We start from the raw sequence: 16,120 nt of genomic DNA on the forward strand, positions 1-16,120 counted from the left end.
CCCTCCCGGAGCGACCACTGGCCTCGGGGGCGGGGCCTGGGCACAAGATGGCCGCTGCGCGCCCGGAGCCCCCGAGTCCGAGCTCAGCGGCCCCGGAGCCGAGATCCCCGGAGCCTACGGACTTGGTGCGGGCGAGGAAGGGGCCTGGGCGGGGGGCTCGAGGCGGGAGGAGGGCGCAGGGCGGGGGGGCGGGGCCAGGGCGGGGCTTAGGGCTGGGCGGAGTAGGTATTTAGGGCTCCGGCCCTGGGGGCGGTGCTTCTCGGGTTGGGCGAGGGGTGGGGCTTAGCACGGAGCCTATGAGGGTGGAGGGGCGGGGCCTGTGTGGGGTGGAGCCTGAGGAGGGGGTTGGGCGGAACATCTGAGCTGGTGATAGGTTCAGAGAGAGGAGTCCCAGGGATGAAGTTTGTCTAATTAGGGGGCGGAGCCTTCAGAGGGCGGGGCCTCAGAAATTCTAAGGTGGAAAGTTGGGAAGGTGACCCTGAAAGACAAAGGTGTGGGGTTATGGTTGGGGCATGCACGTTGGGGTGGGCGGATGATTCTGCAAGGGTCTGAGTGATGCGTCCTGATGCCCAGGGGAGGATCTGGGGGGAGAAATGACTGCTCCAGGTGACTTTGGAACCCCATTCAGGATGGGAGAGTATCTGAGGACAACCATTCATTCAACAGACATTTACTCAGCTCCTACTTGGGCTAGACAGATGGAGAGGTGAATGAGACACATAAACTGTATTCTTTTGCAGCTTGCAGTCGGGTAGGGAAGAGAGACAATAGACGAGACTTATTGTGTTACGTTCTATAAAAAAGAGTGAGCTGATAAGAGTTGGGGGGTAGGGGAGCTAAATTTAGACGAGAAAAGTCAGCTGTGTGCCGGCTTATATTTACACTAGGGTCAGAGAGAGAAGCAGGAGCCAGATTATGATGGATAGTAGATGGCGCTTTTGGATTTTAAGAGCAGTTGGAGTCATGGGAGGGTTTTGAGTGGGAAAATGACTGCCGTCTGATTTCCGTTTTCAAAAGGTCATTCGGGCTGCTTTGGGGAGGTGGGTTATAAGGGAGCAGGCGTAGGAACAGAGTCATTCAGAGGGTCAGGGGACTTGGCAAGAAACGATTGGCTTAATTGTAAGTGGGGTGGAGGAGAGAAATGGCTGGATTTGTGATATATTTTGGACAGGAGGGGAAGTCTTGGTGGTCATACGGCAGAATCTCAGAGGAAGGAGAGCCGAATCTAGAAATTAAGGGGCTCAGTATGTTACAGAGTGTGTTTTAGTAAGTGTGTTTAATAAGTGTGTTTAATAAGGCGTGTTGGGGAGGCCTTGAGGCAGAGTCCACAGGCTCCTTGTTTCTTCCCCTCGCCTTCACCCAGGTCCTGGTGCCTGACGACAGCCGCCCGGCCACCCCCCCGAGTGACCTCATCGAGATCCAGGTGGTGAAGGTGACGGACACCACGCTGGTACCTGAGCCCCCGGAGCCAGGTTCTCTCCACTGTGCCTTGTGCCCAGCTGTCTTCCGGCTGGTCTCCGAGCTGCTGTTCCACGAACACGGCCACCTGGCGGGGGCTGAGGGTGGTGGGCAGGGTGGGGACCCAAGCCGGTGTCATGTGTGTGGCCACAGCTGTCCAGGCCCCGCCAGCCTCCGTGCCCACTACAGCCTGCACACGGGGGAGAGGCCCTACCGCTGCCCGCTCTGCCCCCGGGCCTTCAAGGCCCTGGCACCTCTGCTGCGGCACCAGCACCAACATGGGGTGGAGCCGGGGACCTCTCAAAGGCCTCCGGAGGCGGCGGCGGCTCAAGAACAGCGGCCCGGGGTGCCCCAGGAGAGGTCGGAGGTGGTGATGGCTGCGGCGGCCGCAGGCGCGGCGGTGGGGAAGCCTTTCGCCTGCAGGTTCTGCGCCAAGCCGTTCCGCCGCTCCTCAGACATGCGAGACCACGAGCGGGTGCACACGGGCGAGCGGCCCTACCACTGCGGCGTGTGCGGCAAGGGCTTCACCCAGTCCTCGGTGCTCAGCGGCCACGCCCGCATCCACACTGGCGAGCGCCCCTTCCGCTGCGCCCTCTGCGATCGCACTTTCAACAACTCCTCCAACTTCCGAAAGCATCAGCGCACCCACTTCCACGGGCCGGGACCGGGGTTGGGAGACTCTGGAAGCCAGCTGGCATCGGGGGCCGAGGGGTCAGGGAGTGGGTGTGGGGCAGGAAACACTCTGGAAGAGGGACGTGGGGAGACCACCAAAGTGAAGGTGGAGATCGACCAGTAGTCTGGGAGGACAGGAACGTGGGAGGTAGGCAGCAGGTTGCAGGGGAGGGGTGGGTGGGAAACGGAGGCAGGGAAGGAAGGGGAGAGGTGACATAAGAGCCCACGGAGATGGCAACAAGCGGCCAGTGTGGGCAAGCAGAGGGAGAAGCGGACTCAGGACGCTCACAAACCACAGAGCACCTGCACGAGATTCAGAGGAAGGCACAGAGGCAGCCCTGTGGATGCCCAGCGAAATGCAAGGAACACGGGCTCGATTTCATTGCCCCATTTGCTCCCCTGACGGGTTGTCCTTGCGCAAGACACAGCTTGCGGCAGCAGAGCTGAGCACTGCAGAGGGGGGACCAGGATGGAACCTTTTGCCTACCTCACTGGACTGCACTGACCATGGGATGCCTACCCGTCCTCAGGCAGAAGACGCCCACCGGGTCCTCCATAAAGAGACTGGGACCCCATCACCTCAAAGCCAGAGGGTCCCCAAGTCATAGCCAAGAGCGCTCAAGTCGCAAGGTTGGAAGCCTGGCCGTAAGAATTTTGACTGCAGGAGCTGCTAGCCCTGCTCCCATGTGGTCCCTCCCTAAGCCACCCAGACTCCTCTTCCAAGGCAACTGAAAACCCAGACTACGACCAGTCACCTAACATCCCCCTCCTAAAGCTTCAGGCTCAGAGCCCATGGTCCCCCAGGTCTACAAAGTAGCCTCAAGTTTCTCTAACTACCTTCACTCCCAATTTGAAGCAAATGGCTTACAGCCTGGTCCCAAGCTATGCCAAGGAATGGTTGGTGGGTGGCAGTGTGGTGGCCTGGCTGGCGTCTGGCGGGTGGGGAACAGGAGTTGGGTCACTGGGGGGTTGGGCAAAGGAGGAGCTGGAGGTGGGAAGCTTCCAGTTCTATTCCCATTAAAGGACTTTATGAAGGGTTTTCTCTATGTTGGTCTTGTGTTCCAGGGCTGGGGGTAGAAGGGCCACACCGTGGTCCTGGCCTCAGCAGTGAGTTGCAACTCTCTCCAAACCTCTGTTTCCTCATCTTTAGAAAGGGGTGGACAGCGTCTGGCTATTCAGAGAAGCTATGTGGTTCAGCTATGGGATTGGGGGTCAGGGAAGTTTGGCAAAACGAAGGGACTCCTGTGTCAGGATACTAAAGAAGGGAGAGCCCTGGATTTGCACCCCTTCCTGTTCACCCAACACCCCCATAAGCTGTCCCACAGACAACTCATAAGGGGAACAGAATTCAGTTTTTACCAAGGAAACGCCCATGTTTCCCATCACTGGCATCACCACCCAAGCCAGAAGCCTTGGCAGGTTCCTTGAGTCTTTTTCATCCTTCATCCATTTATCTGACTCCCTGTCAATTTCCCGCTGTTGAGCCAAATATCTTTGGAATCCGAACGCTTCTTTTCATCATCACTGCTCTTGTAGACCAAGCCAACAGTGGTCTCACACGTCCACGCCCTGCCCTCTTCATTCTCCATACCGTGGCCACGTGGATCCATCCTTCCCAAACTCAGATCCCAACCTTGTCACCAACCCACAGCTCCTTGTGGCCGTGAGAAGGGATTCCAAATGTGAGTGCCTACAGGAACTGTGGTGGCAATGTAACTAAGTGAGGAAAGTGGCCGGGTTTGAGGGGAAACCCCAGGACCAGCGAGGTGCGATAGGACCACTGACACTTGGGCTCAGCGTTGGGATTTGACAGTGCTAGGGAAATGGCAGCAAACTGGAGAATATATGCCACGTCCAAAGAGAACAACGGCTACTTGGCCCCGGCAGGATGCAGACTGCATTGCTAGATCTTCCAAATTTTTCAGAAGTTGCATTAGTTCGTATTATGTAAAAATCTCTTGATTTTCAAATGTTGGCAACTAACTCAGCCTTTTTTTTTTTAATGTATGGGCTAAACCAAATGTGTCAGTGTCTTATATCCAGCAGCTGCCACCTTCCAGCCCCGGGCCTACAAGATCACCCAAGGGCCGCTATTTGGAATTCACGGCCCTTCAGGATCCAGCCTCCTACCGCCAGCCTCTCAAACAATACCAATCTATTTGAAATTCTCTGGAACAGCTGGGTTGAGTTAGACACACAAAACCCTCCACCTGGAATTCTTTGCCCACTTTACCTGGCAAGCTCCTGTGGCTCTGTCGTCCTTCAGGCGTCTCTCCTCCAGGAAGCTTGGTTAGCCCCCCTAGCCTGATGAAGTGACTCTTCCATGCTCTCAGCCCCCGGTGAAACTTCCATGTCCTTTATATTGTGGTCTTCCACATCCATGTGACTTTTGAGCCCTGGTACGAGGTCTGTCGCCTGCTGGATCTCCAGCCTTCGAGCATGGTGGCCACACTGCCGCCCTCTCGTGGGTCAAACCGGACTCACCAGGCAGTGCCCCCTGAACCGGCTTTGTCTTCAGGTTTCAGTACTGAGGGAGCCCGGACTGTAGTCCCAGTGCTACCACGAACTTCTTAGGTATCTTTGGAGCCTCTTTCTTCTCTACGACCTCAGCATCCTCTTCCGACAAGTAGGATAACTAAATGAACCTTGCAGGTCATATATTTCACTGTTCCAAGAACCAAAATGAGGGCTGTGAAAGGGCTTTTGAAGCTCCCCTAAGTCACCCTGGAGGGAGAGGTTACTATGAGCGAGCTGTATAATAAACACGCGTCTGCACAAGGCTGGAACACAGTAATGGCTTACCAGTTCTTTTCCATCTCACTCGAGGGCAAGGAACACGTCCAATTCATGTTTCCCCAGCGTCCATCGAAGGACCCGGCAGACAGGGGCCTTGGGGAAATGTTGGCTGAGTGAACAAATGCCAAAAGCTTCTTGAAGGGGAAGGAGTCCAGGCACATCGTCAGATCCCGAAAGCAGCGACTTACCTGTTTTGTTCATCTCCCATTTGCCCCACTGGAAGCCTAGAGCCTGGATATGGTGAACCCTTGGTAACTACCAGCTGAAGGAGGAAAAGCAGAGAGAGCGAGGGTGAGGCAGGAGGTGTCAGGAAATCGAAATCCCAGGAAACAAAAGTTCTCAACCTTCGGTTTGTCAGCGCTTAATCCCCTCCCCCTGGGAGGCAAGAAAGGACTCCAGCGGCCCTGTTGATAAGATTTATTATTCTCCGCTCTGTACAAGCCGCGTCTGCCACCCGCCCCCCACCCCCCACAAACCAAGAGCGCCCAGTCCCCCCTTGTGCCCCCCCAAACTGCTCGTACCCCACTGTCCGGCCAGATTCCAAAGGAAGGGGGAGGGGCAGTTCAGGCCCACCTCCACCGAGCTTATTGGGGGACTGAACAGCTGCTGGGGCAGGGGGCTGATGAGGGTTACAAAACGGGGCTGGACGGAGGATTAAGTTCAGCGTCTGATAGGAGGAGAAGAGGGCCAGAGAAGTCCAGATGGGGATGGTTCAGTCTTGAGTTTGCATGACATGGGCCTGGAAGGAGGCTAGTCTGTCTGAAGTTCTGAAGGATGGATGGGACAAAGAGAGGAAGGGAAAGAGTCTGCTCGGCCTCCCGAAGGGGCGAGTCCGGAAGGGGACACCTGATCGGAGTGGCAGATGGGAAGCACCCCCCCGCCCTGGTCAGGCATCCTTCCCGGGCAAGGTGCCCGTCCCTGCTCCAGGCCCCCCGAGGCCCTCGGCCTTGTGGGCCAGGCGGTGTTTCTTGAGGCCGTAGGTGTTGGCGAAACCCTCACCGCAGGAGGAGCAGCGGAAGGGCCGGCCGCCCTGGTGAGCCGCCAGGTGCTTACGGAAGTAGCCAGGATCCTTGAAGGCCTTGAGGCAGGCGGGACAGCGGAGCTCGGGCCGCGGCGGCTCGTGCGCGCGCTGGTGGCGCAGCACGGAGCTCAGGTAGAAGAAGCCCTTGCCGCAGTGCTCGCAGCGGTAGGCGCGCTCGCCCAGGTGCAGCCGCTGGTGCTCCAGCAGGTTGGAGCGGTAGCGGAAGGTCTTGCCGCAGGCGCCGCAGCGCTGGGGCCGGGCCACCGCGTGCAGCCGCCGATGCTCCGCCAGGCTGGACGACTGCGCGAAGCGCTTGGCGCACACGCCGCACTTGAAGGCCCGCTCGCCCGTGTGCACCACGCGGTGCTGCCGCAGGTACCAGGAGCGCAGGAAGCCTCGGCCACACACGCCGCACCGGTAGGGCCGCTGCTCCGTGTGGCAGCGCTGGTGGCGCATCAGCAGGGCCGCCTCCCAGAAGCGCTTGCCGCACACCGGGCAGCGGAAGCCCCGCTTCTGCCGGTGGCTGCGGCGATGCAGGAGCAGGTCGTAGGCACCCGCGAAGCTCTGGCCGCAGAGGCCGCAGCCCAGGGTCCGCCGCACCAGGTGCACGTACTTGTGAGTCACGAGGCCCAGGAAGTGCTTGAAGCTCTGGCCGCACGTGGCACAACTGAAGCGCTCGGGGCCCGCACCAGCAGCCCCGCCGCCCCCGGCCACCGCCGCCCCGCTCGCATCGTCGCCCCCAGACACCCCTGCCAGCGCCGCCACGGCCGCCCCCACCTCCCCGGCCAGCCCGTTGTCCAGCACGTTGGCCGCATCGGTGCTGCTGGAGCCATCCGAGGGCTGGGGGCCGCCGGGCGCGGGCGGGAGCAGGCGCTCGGGAGCAGCCTGGTGGACCAGCTTGTGCCACATGAGGTTCTCGATGAAGCCGAACGTCTTGCCGCAGGCGTCGCAGCCGTACGGCTTCTCCGCCATGTGCGCCTCCTTGTGGCTCATGACGTGGAAGAGGTCCGGGAAGTGCTCGCCGCAGTCCGAGCAGGCATAGCTCAGTCCATCGGCGGCGCCCGCGGACGTGGCCGAAGCGCCCGGGCCACAGGCCCCGGCCGCACCCTGGCTGGCGGGGAGGCCGGCGGCCCCGGCCAGGGCGCAGGGCAGCTGGAGCCGGTGCACCTGGCGGTGGCGGGTGAGGCTCTGCGGGTAGCCGAAGACCTTGCCGCACAGCTCGCACTTGTAGGGCCGCTCGCGGGTGTGCACCACGTGGTGCTTGCTCAAGTGGAAGGACTCGCGGAAGCGCTTCCCGCACACCGGGCACTGGTGTGGCTTCTCGCCCGTGTGGATGCGCTCGTGGCGCTTCAGGGTCTCGCGGCGCCCGAAGCCGCGCCCGCAGATGCCGCAGCAGAACGTCTTGCCGGGGACGCTGGCGCCCGAGGCTCCAGCCCCGCTGGTACCGGCCCCGCCGAGCAGCAGCGGGTGAGCGCCCAGGAGCGGGACGGGCACGGCGCCGTACACCACCGCCGCCGCGGCCGCCGCCGCCTTCTCGCTGTCTGTGGCCGGGGGGTCGGGGGGTAGGAGGTAGGGTCCCGAGGGGAAGGTGGGCGGGGGCTGCGGGACGGAGGCCGTCGCGTCCTTGGGCGCGTCGGGGGCCGCGGGCGGGGCGTGGGCAGCCTTGTGCCGCAGCAGGCTCTGGGGCGCCGAGTAGGACTTGCCGCACAGGTCGCAGGGGTACACGGGCCTCGGCCCCGCCGCGCCCGCGCCCGCGTGGGCCGCCTGGTGCTTGAGCAGGTAGGCAGCGTCGCGGAAGGCCTTGCCGCAGATGCCGCAGGGCAGGCGCAGCAGGTCGGCGGAGTGCGTCTTCACGTGCCGCTTGAGGCTCTCCCTGCGGTTGAAGCTCTTGCTGCACACGGAGCACGAGAAGGGCTTCTCGCCCGTGTGGATGATCTGGTGCTGGTGCAGGTGGCTGGGCTTCTTGAACACCTTCCAGCAAAGCGTGCAAGCGAACGGGCCATCGCCGCCCCCCGCCGCCGCCGCCGCTGCCGGAGGGGGCACCCCCAGCCCCGCAGGGGCGGTGGGGGTCGCGTTGCCGTCGGCGGGGGCGGCGGGCGTGGCCGGGGGGCCGGAGGACGCCGAGGTGGGGGCGGCGGCGGCGGCGGCGGGCGCGGGCAGGCCCAGCGGGGGGAGCGGCGCGCCCGGCTGCTGCGGGCCCCCCGCGGCCGGCGGCACGTCCTTGTGGCAGCGGCGGTGGCGGATGAGGCTGGAGACGTGGTTGTAGGTGCGGCCGCAGACGCCGCACTCGTATGGCCTCTCCCCCGAGTGCACCAGCATGTGCTGGACCAGGTGCGAGGACTGCTTGAAGGACTTCTGGCACACGCCGCAGGGGAAGCGCCGCTCCATCAGGTACTTCAGCCTCCGGAAGTAGCCCTTGTCGTCCTTGGCGGGATCGCAGCCCGCCCCCGCGGTGGGGCCCGGCGGCGTCTGCGAGGGCGCGGGGAGCGGCCCGGGCGTCCCCGTGGGGGCAGCCAGCCCCGGCGTCGCCCCCGGCCCGGATGCCGGCCCTCCGCGCTTCAGGTTCCCGAACAGGTGCTGGTGTCCCGAGAGGTCGACGATGCCCCACTGCGGGGCCGGGAAGGCGGCATCGAAGAGCGGAGGAGGGGGCGCCCCGAAGGCGGGCGGCAGGGGCGGGTCGGGCTTCTTGGCTTGGGAGGAGGACGACGAAGAGGACGACGAGGACGACGAGGATGAGGAGGGCACCTCGGCCTTGGGTTTGAAGGTGGACTGCGGCGGGTAGTCGTACTGCGGCGGCGGCGGCTGGGGCGGCGGCTGGGGCGGCGGCCCGGGGGCGCAGGGCAGCGCCGCCACCGCCTTGGCGTGCTCCCCGTACAGTTCCATGGGCTCGAAGCGCTGGTGGTTGAGGAACTCCAGGAAGTCGAAGGGGTAGCTCTGGAAGTGAACCCCGTCCTCGCCCCCTAGGCCGCTGCTCCCGCCGCCCCCGGCGCCGCTGCCCGCTGCGTTGGCCTCCATCCTGGGCGGGTGGGAGGTGGGGGAACCCTGCAGAGAGGAGGACGGGGCTGAGGAGGCAGGGCCTCGCGCGGGGTCCCCCCGTTGTGGGCACTGGAAGACTCACACCCACCGGCTCGAGATCCGCCTCCCTCATCGTCCAGCCTTGCTCACCCGTCCCTCTGTCCTTCCACCCCACAGACCAGCCTTCCTCTTGGCTCCGCTGGCCCCAGTGACCTCTCCCCCTCGGCCTGTCCCCTTTCTGAGTCCTCTTCGCTCCTCGTCTCCCTCCTGTTTCTCTGATGCTTTCTATCTCTCCCCGTTCGTCTAGGCTCTTCACACATCTCTATCCATCCTGCAGACCCTGCAGGCCCTCGACTTCCTCTCCTGAGATTCTAATTCTTCCAGCATCCCTGGCTTCCGCTCTCAGTCCCTTGTGCAAACTCTCTCAGGCCTCCACTCTGGGCCCCCCCAGGCCCTCTGCTCTGAGCCCCCTCCCCCCCAACACACACACACTATCCCCAGCCCCCTCCTCTCAATCCCCTCAGGTTGGGCCTTTGTCAAATGATAATAATAGTTTCCATCAGAGCGGTTAAGAGGGTGGCCTCTGGAGACAATGCCAGATCTGAATCTAAACCCTGCCATTCTCTAGCTGTGTGACCACAGGCAAGTTCCTGAAGCTCTCTGTGCCTCGATTTCCTCATCTGCAAATGGAGGTGACAGAGCACCTCCCTACCTCACAGGGCTGCTGTGGGGCTCCAGCAAGCTATGTGTGTGCGGTGCCTGCTTCCCGGCACGCCGGACGGGATTCTAGTTAGTGCTCTCACTGCTAGCAGCATGAAGAGAAAGTCAGGACAAATGAGGACAGCTGGAATGAAGTCAGTGTCGGGAGGGGGTTCTTTTACTACAAGGTAGGAAGGAGACTCTGCTTGCCTGGGAAGACCAAGTCACAGCAGCGGGGCTGGGCAGCCTGACACGGCAGGAAACACGCGGGCCCTGGCCCTGGGTTCAAGTCCCGTCTCCTTCCTGACCCACACTCTCTCCACTTCTACAAGGGGGCGGTGACCCCCAGAAGGCAGGGGGCTTAAGGGGGCTGAAACAGGAGGTAAGGAAACACAGCCACTGGCAGAGCTCGTTCAGCCCCTGGAGCTATCTGTACCTTCAGCGACATCGCACACCTGGGAGGAGCCTGGCGGATGCTCCGGGAGCATGGGTTCCTGTCCTCGCCCCTGGGGACCCTCCAGGATGGCAGTTATTCTCTGGGCGCCTCCTTTACAGGACTTCTCATTCCAGACTGCGGCTGTCCATGTCTGTCTACCCACCCCCCAACCTCGTCTCCTGCAATTGACCTCTGAGCCTCAGACCCCCCAGGGACCTCGGGAAACGCCTCCACTGAGCGGGTGGAGAGCCGGTGGGAGAAGGGCCCGCAAGGTCTGCCATGATTCTTGGCCGCCATCCCCCTTTGCTGGGGGCCTGGCTCTGCGCCCCAGCCCACCACAGGGGTCAGTGGGGGCTACCAACGCCAGGGCCCATCAGCCCCCATCCATCTGGCTGTCTCCCCAGACAGGTGAAAGGTGAGTGTCTCCTCCACCCCTGCCCGGAGGTCAGTATTTTTAGCCTCCAGCTCTGGGTGTCCCTGGATGAGACTCAACATCCTATGGCCTTCACACTCCCCTAGTTAAGCTGATCTCCAGAAGCAGCAGAGGAGTGCCTGGGGGCTCGGGGAAGCCTGTGGGCAGAACCTGAGTCTGGGAGACGGCGCTGGACTGGGCTGGGGGACAGGGAGAAAGTACATGGAGGAAGGGTGCAGGGAGTAGGGGAGCAGTTAGGGTGCTACGGTGGGGGCATGGGGGGACAGCGTCCTAGGAAGGAAGCCCCGCCCTGGCTCGCCTCCATCAGAGCACAGGTTAACAGCTAGCTCTGCCGGGGCATTTCCCACAGGCCAGCACGCTTCCAAGCAGGTCACGCACACTAACTCACTGAATCCCCACCACAGTTCTATGAGATTGTGACACGGGGCCTGTTGTTATCCCCATTTGACAAAACAGAGGCACAGAGAGGACAAGTGATTTGGCCAAGGTCACAGAGCAAGTTTGTGGCTGGACCCCACCACTACCACCACCACACACACATACAGGATTGTTCCCTGAGGAGGACGAAGGGGAGGGTGGAACTGTGGGGACAGGAGCCTTATTTGGGGGTGCTCTCTGCATTATGCGGGGCATTCATAGAAGGGGCCAGGTGGCTGGGGGAGGTATTTACCATCCTGAACAGATGGAGCAGTGATGTGGTGAGGCCGTTCCCTCTTGCCTGGAACATTCTTCCCCAGACCTCAAGGCTCCCTCCCGTGCCTCCTTCAGGTCTCTGCTCAGATGTCATCTCCAAGAGAGGGAAAACCTCTAACCCCACCACTCACCAGCCCCTCATCCTGCTGCATTTTTTTCACCACAGTCATTGCCACCAACTTATTGCGTATATTTCCTTTGCTGTGTATTTACTGTCTGGCCTCCTCACCTAAGACAGTGAAGACTTGGCCTGTCTTGTTCACCACTGGGCCCCTAGCACCTAGCACAGCACCTGGCACAGTGTGGGTACTTGATAAATATTTGCTGAAATGTGGGAATTAAACAGCACCCTCCCAAATCACCAGAGGGTCTACAATGAAATCACAAGGAAAACTAGATGAACAAGAAATGGAAAAGCAACATACCAAAACAGAAGATGCAGCTAAAGCTGTGCTCAGAGATAAATTTATAGCTGTAAATGTCTACGGATACATATTTGTTGCATGAGTGAAGGGATGAGACTATGCTGACCAGAGCTACCTGAGGGAGGAAGGGGGACATTTAGTGGAGACGGAGCTAATACTGGCAGGGTGTTCCCAGGAGAATGAATTCTGGTGGAAGTGATGTTACGAAGAGGGCCCCAAGGGCAGGTGGGCAGATGCTGAAGGACTGCTGCTGGGAGAGGCAAAGGGGGTGTTACTGGGGACACAGCTGCTCAGGCTCACAATTATTTCCAATGGTAAACGAGAGACATTTCCTTTCTCAGGGGACCCAAGCCTCAAACTGCTATCTTTCTAAGGGGAGATGTGCCATGGATTTCATGCACAGAGTGGTGTGATGGGGGGAACCCCTCCCAAGGGGCAGAAGTCCCACAGCAACCGCAATCACAATCATGACAACTCATGTTTATTGTTTGACCAGTTTCACATGTACCATCACCTTGATGCCTCATAATAGTGCTGTACCATTATTGGACCCATTGTATATGTAGGGAAACTGAGGAGAAGGGGGGGTCATTTCCCTAAGGTCATGTAGCCAGTGGAGGGGAAAGCAAGTATTGGACTCCAGGTCTCTCTGATGCCAGGACCTGTGGGCCATTCTGGTACAACAAAGCTGCCTTGTGATGAAACTCTAGTCTGTAATAACAATAATAGTAACATATAGTAACATGTAACACTGAACCAAGTGCTTTTTACATGCCCAGTACCCTCCTAAATCCTTTACATGTGTCGACTCAATGAATCTTCCCAATAACCCTAAAAGATGGTTAGGATTATTAACCCCATTTTACAGAGGAAGAGACTGAGGGCCAGAGAGGTCAGTTAATCTCCTAAAGTCATACCACTAACAAGTGGCAAGGCCAGGAGTTGAAGGCAAGCAGTGGGGTTCCAGAGTACGTGCTGTTACCCTTACAACATGCTGTCTTTCCTTTTTTTTTTTTTTGGCTGCACTGCGTGGCTTGTGGGATCTTAGCTCCAACCAGGGATCGAACCCGGGCCCACAGCAGTGGAGTCCTAACCACTGGACTGCCAGGGAATTCCCATGCTGCCTGTGGGTATTTCTCTCTCCAAAATAAAGGAAAGCCCTCTCTCCACCTTATACTGGAAGTATACTCTGCCCCATCCACTTCCCTGGCACCCAGCCCCGGGACTAGCCACTGGCATTTCCTGAATGCTAACAAGCACCGCACTAGGTGTCTTATGTGGCTTGTCTCAAGCAGACTCCACAACAGACTCATAAGATAAGCATTACTACTGTTCACATTTAGTAGACAGGAGGACTAAGGCCAAACCATCTCACTGTCACTCCTCCACTCAAAACCTTCAGTGACACCATCTCAAAGCGGATCAGAGATGACCTCCACAGCCCCAGCAGCTTCCTGGCTGCTCCACCAACGTGCCAGCTCTATTCCTGCCCCAGGGCCTTTGCACTGGCTGTTGCTTCTGCCTGGAAGGCTCTCGCTCCCTCACCTCCTTCACGTCTTTGCTCAGATGCTGTCTTCTCAGTGAGGTGCTCCAAGACCACTGTAACCTGTCACCCAAACCAACATTCCTGCTCGCCCCAGCCTCCTTCCTTTCTCTCCTTTCCTGTCAGCATCACCTGACAAACCATATGGTCTGTTTGTCTGTCTTCTTGCTGTTGGGCTCCAGCTCTAAGAGGCGGGGTCCAAGCAGGCAAGATTTTGTACCTGTTTTGTTCACTGCTCTATCCCCAGGACCTAGAACAGGGCCTGTCTCAAGTATTTGTTAAATAAGTGAATGAATGAAGCCTGGGAAATAGGGAATAGTTTGCTCAGAGATACGCCGGCTGGTGGGATCCAGGGCTCATCCTTGTAACCATTTCACTCTCGGGGGAGGGGAGCAGTAAGGCAGCCCCCTGGTGGGCCACAGCTGTCCAAGAGAGGAGTTTACACACAGGTGTAACTTTCTGGTGTGTGGCTTTCTGGCAGGGGGCGGGGGGGACAAGAGGATCACAGGAATCTCTTGAAAGCGACCTTCCTGCCACCCCCTCTGACACCGCAGCCCCTGTAACTCTATGCCCTTATCCTACTGTATTTTCTTCACACAAACATTTGTAGTTTGCTTTTTAATTTTCTGCCCCATGAACTGGCATATACACTCCACCAGGACAGGGGTTTTTGTCTGTTTTGTTCTCTGCTGCATCCCCAGTGTGTATAGGTGTTCATTAAACAGTTGTTGAACAAAGGAAAGAATGAACAAATGAAGAACATTCTGGGCTCTGTAGAGCTGACAAAGGCCAGGTGACTGATCACAATGCCCTCACTTCTAAGGCCCTATGAGAGCAAACCTTCTCTCCCCTCATTCTTCCCTTCAATTCCTCTGCTCCAACCTCACTGGCCTCCCACGCTGCCCTTGTGATCATCATGATCATGGCCACCTCAGGGCCTTTGCACGTGCTCTTCCTCTGCCTAGATTCCTGGAACAGTTCACCCACATCTTTACATGGCAAAGTTGCCTCTGCTAATTCAGGTTTCACCTCTGAAGTAGCTCATAAAGACTCAAAAGACCCAGAAAACAGCATTGGTCTTGTTTGTTTGCTTGCTTTTGATCTGTCTCCTCAACTAGACTGTAAAGGCCCACAAAACAAACACTGTGTGTCTCTCTCTCTTTCATGGATGTACGTCCTGGACCTAGAACAGTGAATATTCATTCTGTAAAGAGCGAATGAATGAATGTCTAGGGAGAAAAGAAGTCATGCCCTTGTGGAGCTGGGAGTCTTCCTCAGGGAGTCCAGGAGAAGGGAGTGAGAAGTGGAAGGTCAGGATGAGAGCTGGCAGGGGCAGGGGAAGACGAGCATCCTGAGAGGGAAAGCCTCACGCAGGGCACTGCTCTGTGGGAAGACAGCGGACAGGAGCTGACCCGAAGGAGGGTGGGGTGGGAGTGTTTCATGGGAGCCTGGGGCTAAACTGGCAGCTATTTCTACCTAAAGGGGGAGAGGATGTGGGTGTGAGAGCACAACTCTAGATGGAGCTGTTTATGGGGGGGGGGGTGAGGGGTGTCGGTGATTGAAAGGATTATTCTCAAGGGGAATTATTGGGGGGGGGGGAATTGGAGAAGGAAAAAAGGCATTCTTGGCCACTGACCAGAATGCAAAGTATTTTTACACTAATGAAGGGGGCGTTGTGCGGGGGGGCTGGTTAGGAGCTTTGGGGGCTGTTGTGTGTAGACAGAGATAATGGGAGACAGATCTGCCGTAAAGCACTAATGCCACACTCTTTGGAGGCAACCTACAGGGGATACTAAAGGGAGGGTTCACGGGCAGCTGCCCTGCATGGGGATGGGCAATGCCGGTGGCATTTCTGGGGCTGTCCTGGAGGAAGCAATGACGGGGGGGTATGTAGAAGGGATCCTATGAGAAAGCCTTCGTGGGGGGCCCTGGCAGCAGTTGGGGGGATCACCACGAATGAGGGCGCTCTGGCAGCTGTCCTACATGGGGGCATTAATGGGGAGATATCTGGAGTAGTCTTTTAGGGGAGCAGTCACTGGGGGGCCCCTGGCGAGGGCTCGGCGGGAGAAGCACTGATGGGAACGTTCTGGGGACCACGGCGGGCCAGGGCGGGGCCCCCCCGCCCACGTTGCCCCCGGGACCCCGGGCCACGCGCCCCGTCACTCACCGGCGCCGGGGTCTCCGCCGGGAGGAGGCCGAGGAGGCGGAGGAGGCGCCGCCGCTCCGGGGAGACCCGAGGGCCCGACCGGAAGTGCCGCCCCCTCCCCCTCCCCGGCAGCCCCGCGCCGCCCGCCTGCCGCCCGCCCGGAAGCGGAAATCGCGCCCGTCTCCGCGGCGCCGGCGTGGAGGAGCGGAAAGAGGAGGCGGCGGCGGCGACCGGGAAGAGGAAGTGCGCCTGCGCGTTGGCACGGACCAGCGGGCGGGGGAAGACCCGGCCGCTTCCTGTGGGCGAGCTGAGCATAGTGCGCCTGCGTCCTGTGCGCCCGCCTCTTCTTAGGACACCGCCCACATCCTCTGGACATCTGGTTAAGCCACGCCCTCTCCTGTAAATTTCATTTAAGCCCCGCCCAGGTCCCCGAATCACGCCTATTTCAGAGCTTAATTATCATAATCCCCACCCATCGTCTCAGAATCCGTCCTCCTCGACCCAGCCCCGTGAAGTTTACCCTGTTCTTCCCCGCCTCCAATCCCCTAATCTCTAGAACTCCAGCTCTCCCTCATAAGCCCCTCCTCTCAGAGCTCCTTAGGCCGAACCACGCCCCTGCGTCTAAGCCCCGCCCCTTCCGTCCATAGCAGTTAAGTCCCACTTCTCTTATGACTTTCATGCTAAATTAATTCTGCCTCGAACTTCCAAAGCGTTCTCTGAAGTCAGTGGGTCTCAAAGTATGGTTTGGAGACCAGCAGCATTGGCATCACCAGGGAATTTGTT

The 16,120-nt window shown here is 59.3% G+C and overlaps 2 protein-coding genes across 3 annotated transcripts; one reads left to right on the forward strand and one right to left on the reverse strand.

The window, feature by feature from the left end:
- Positions 1–23: 23 nt before the first annotated feature.
- On the forward strand, positions 24–4,835 carry ZNF784 (zinc finger protein 784). The gene is made up of 2 exons (XM_059904965.1): positions 24–125; positions 1,364–4,835. The coding sequence occupies exons 1-2, from the start codon at positions 48–50 to the stop codon at positions 2,252–2,254; spliced, it is 969 nt and encodes a 322-aa protein (XP_059760948.1). The 5' UTR covers positions 24–47; the 3' UTR covers positions 2,255–4,835.
- Positions 4,836–5,416: 581 nt separating this feature from the next.
- On the reverse strand, positions 5,417–15,484 carry ZNF865 (zinc finger protein 865). 2 transcript variants are annotated; one of them, XM_059905034.1, is made up of 2 exons: positions 15,359–15,484; positions 5,417–8,989 (listed from the first exon to the last, which is right to left on the reverse strand). In XM_059905034.1, exon 2 carries the CDS (start codon positions 8,960–8,962, stop codon positions 5,813–5,815), a length of 3,150 nt encoding a protein of 1,049 aa, XP_059761017.1. In that variant the 5' UTR covers positions 8,963–8,989; positions 15,359–15,484; the 3' UTR covers positions 5,417–5,812. The 2 variants fall into 2 exon arrangements, with proteins under 2 accessions (XP_059761017.1, XP_059761016.1); XM_059905033.1 differs by lacking the exon at positions 15,359–15,484 and adding an exon at positions 11,201–11,459.
- Between the last annotated feature and the right edge of the window lie 636 nt (positions 15,485–16,120).

Source organism: Balaenoptera ricei, chromosome 19 (genome assembly GCF_028023285.1).
Source record: "Balaenoptera ricei isolate mBalRic1 chromosome 19, mBalRic1.hap2, whole genome shotgun sequence".
Lineage (NCBI taxonomy): Eukaryota > Metazoa > Chordata > Mammalia > Artiodactyla > Balaenopteridae > Balaenoptera > Balaenoptera ricei.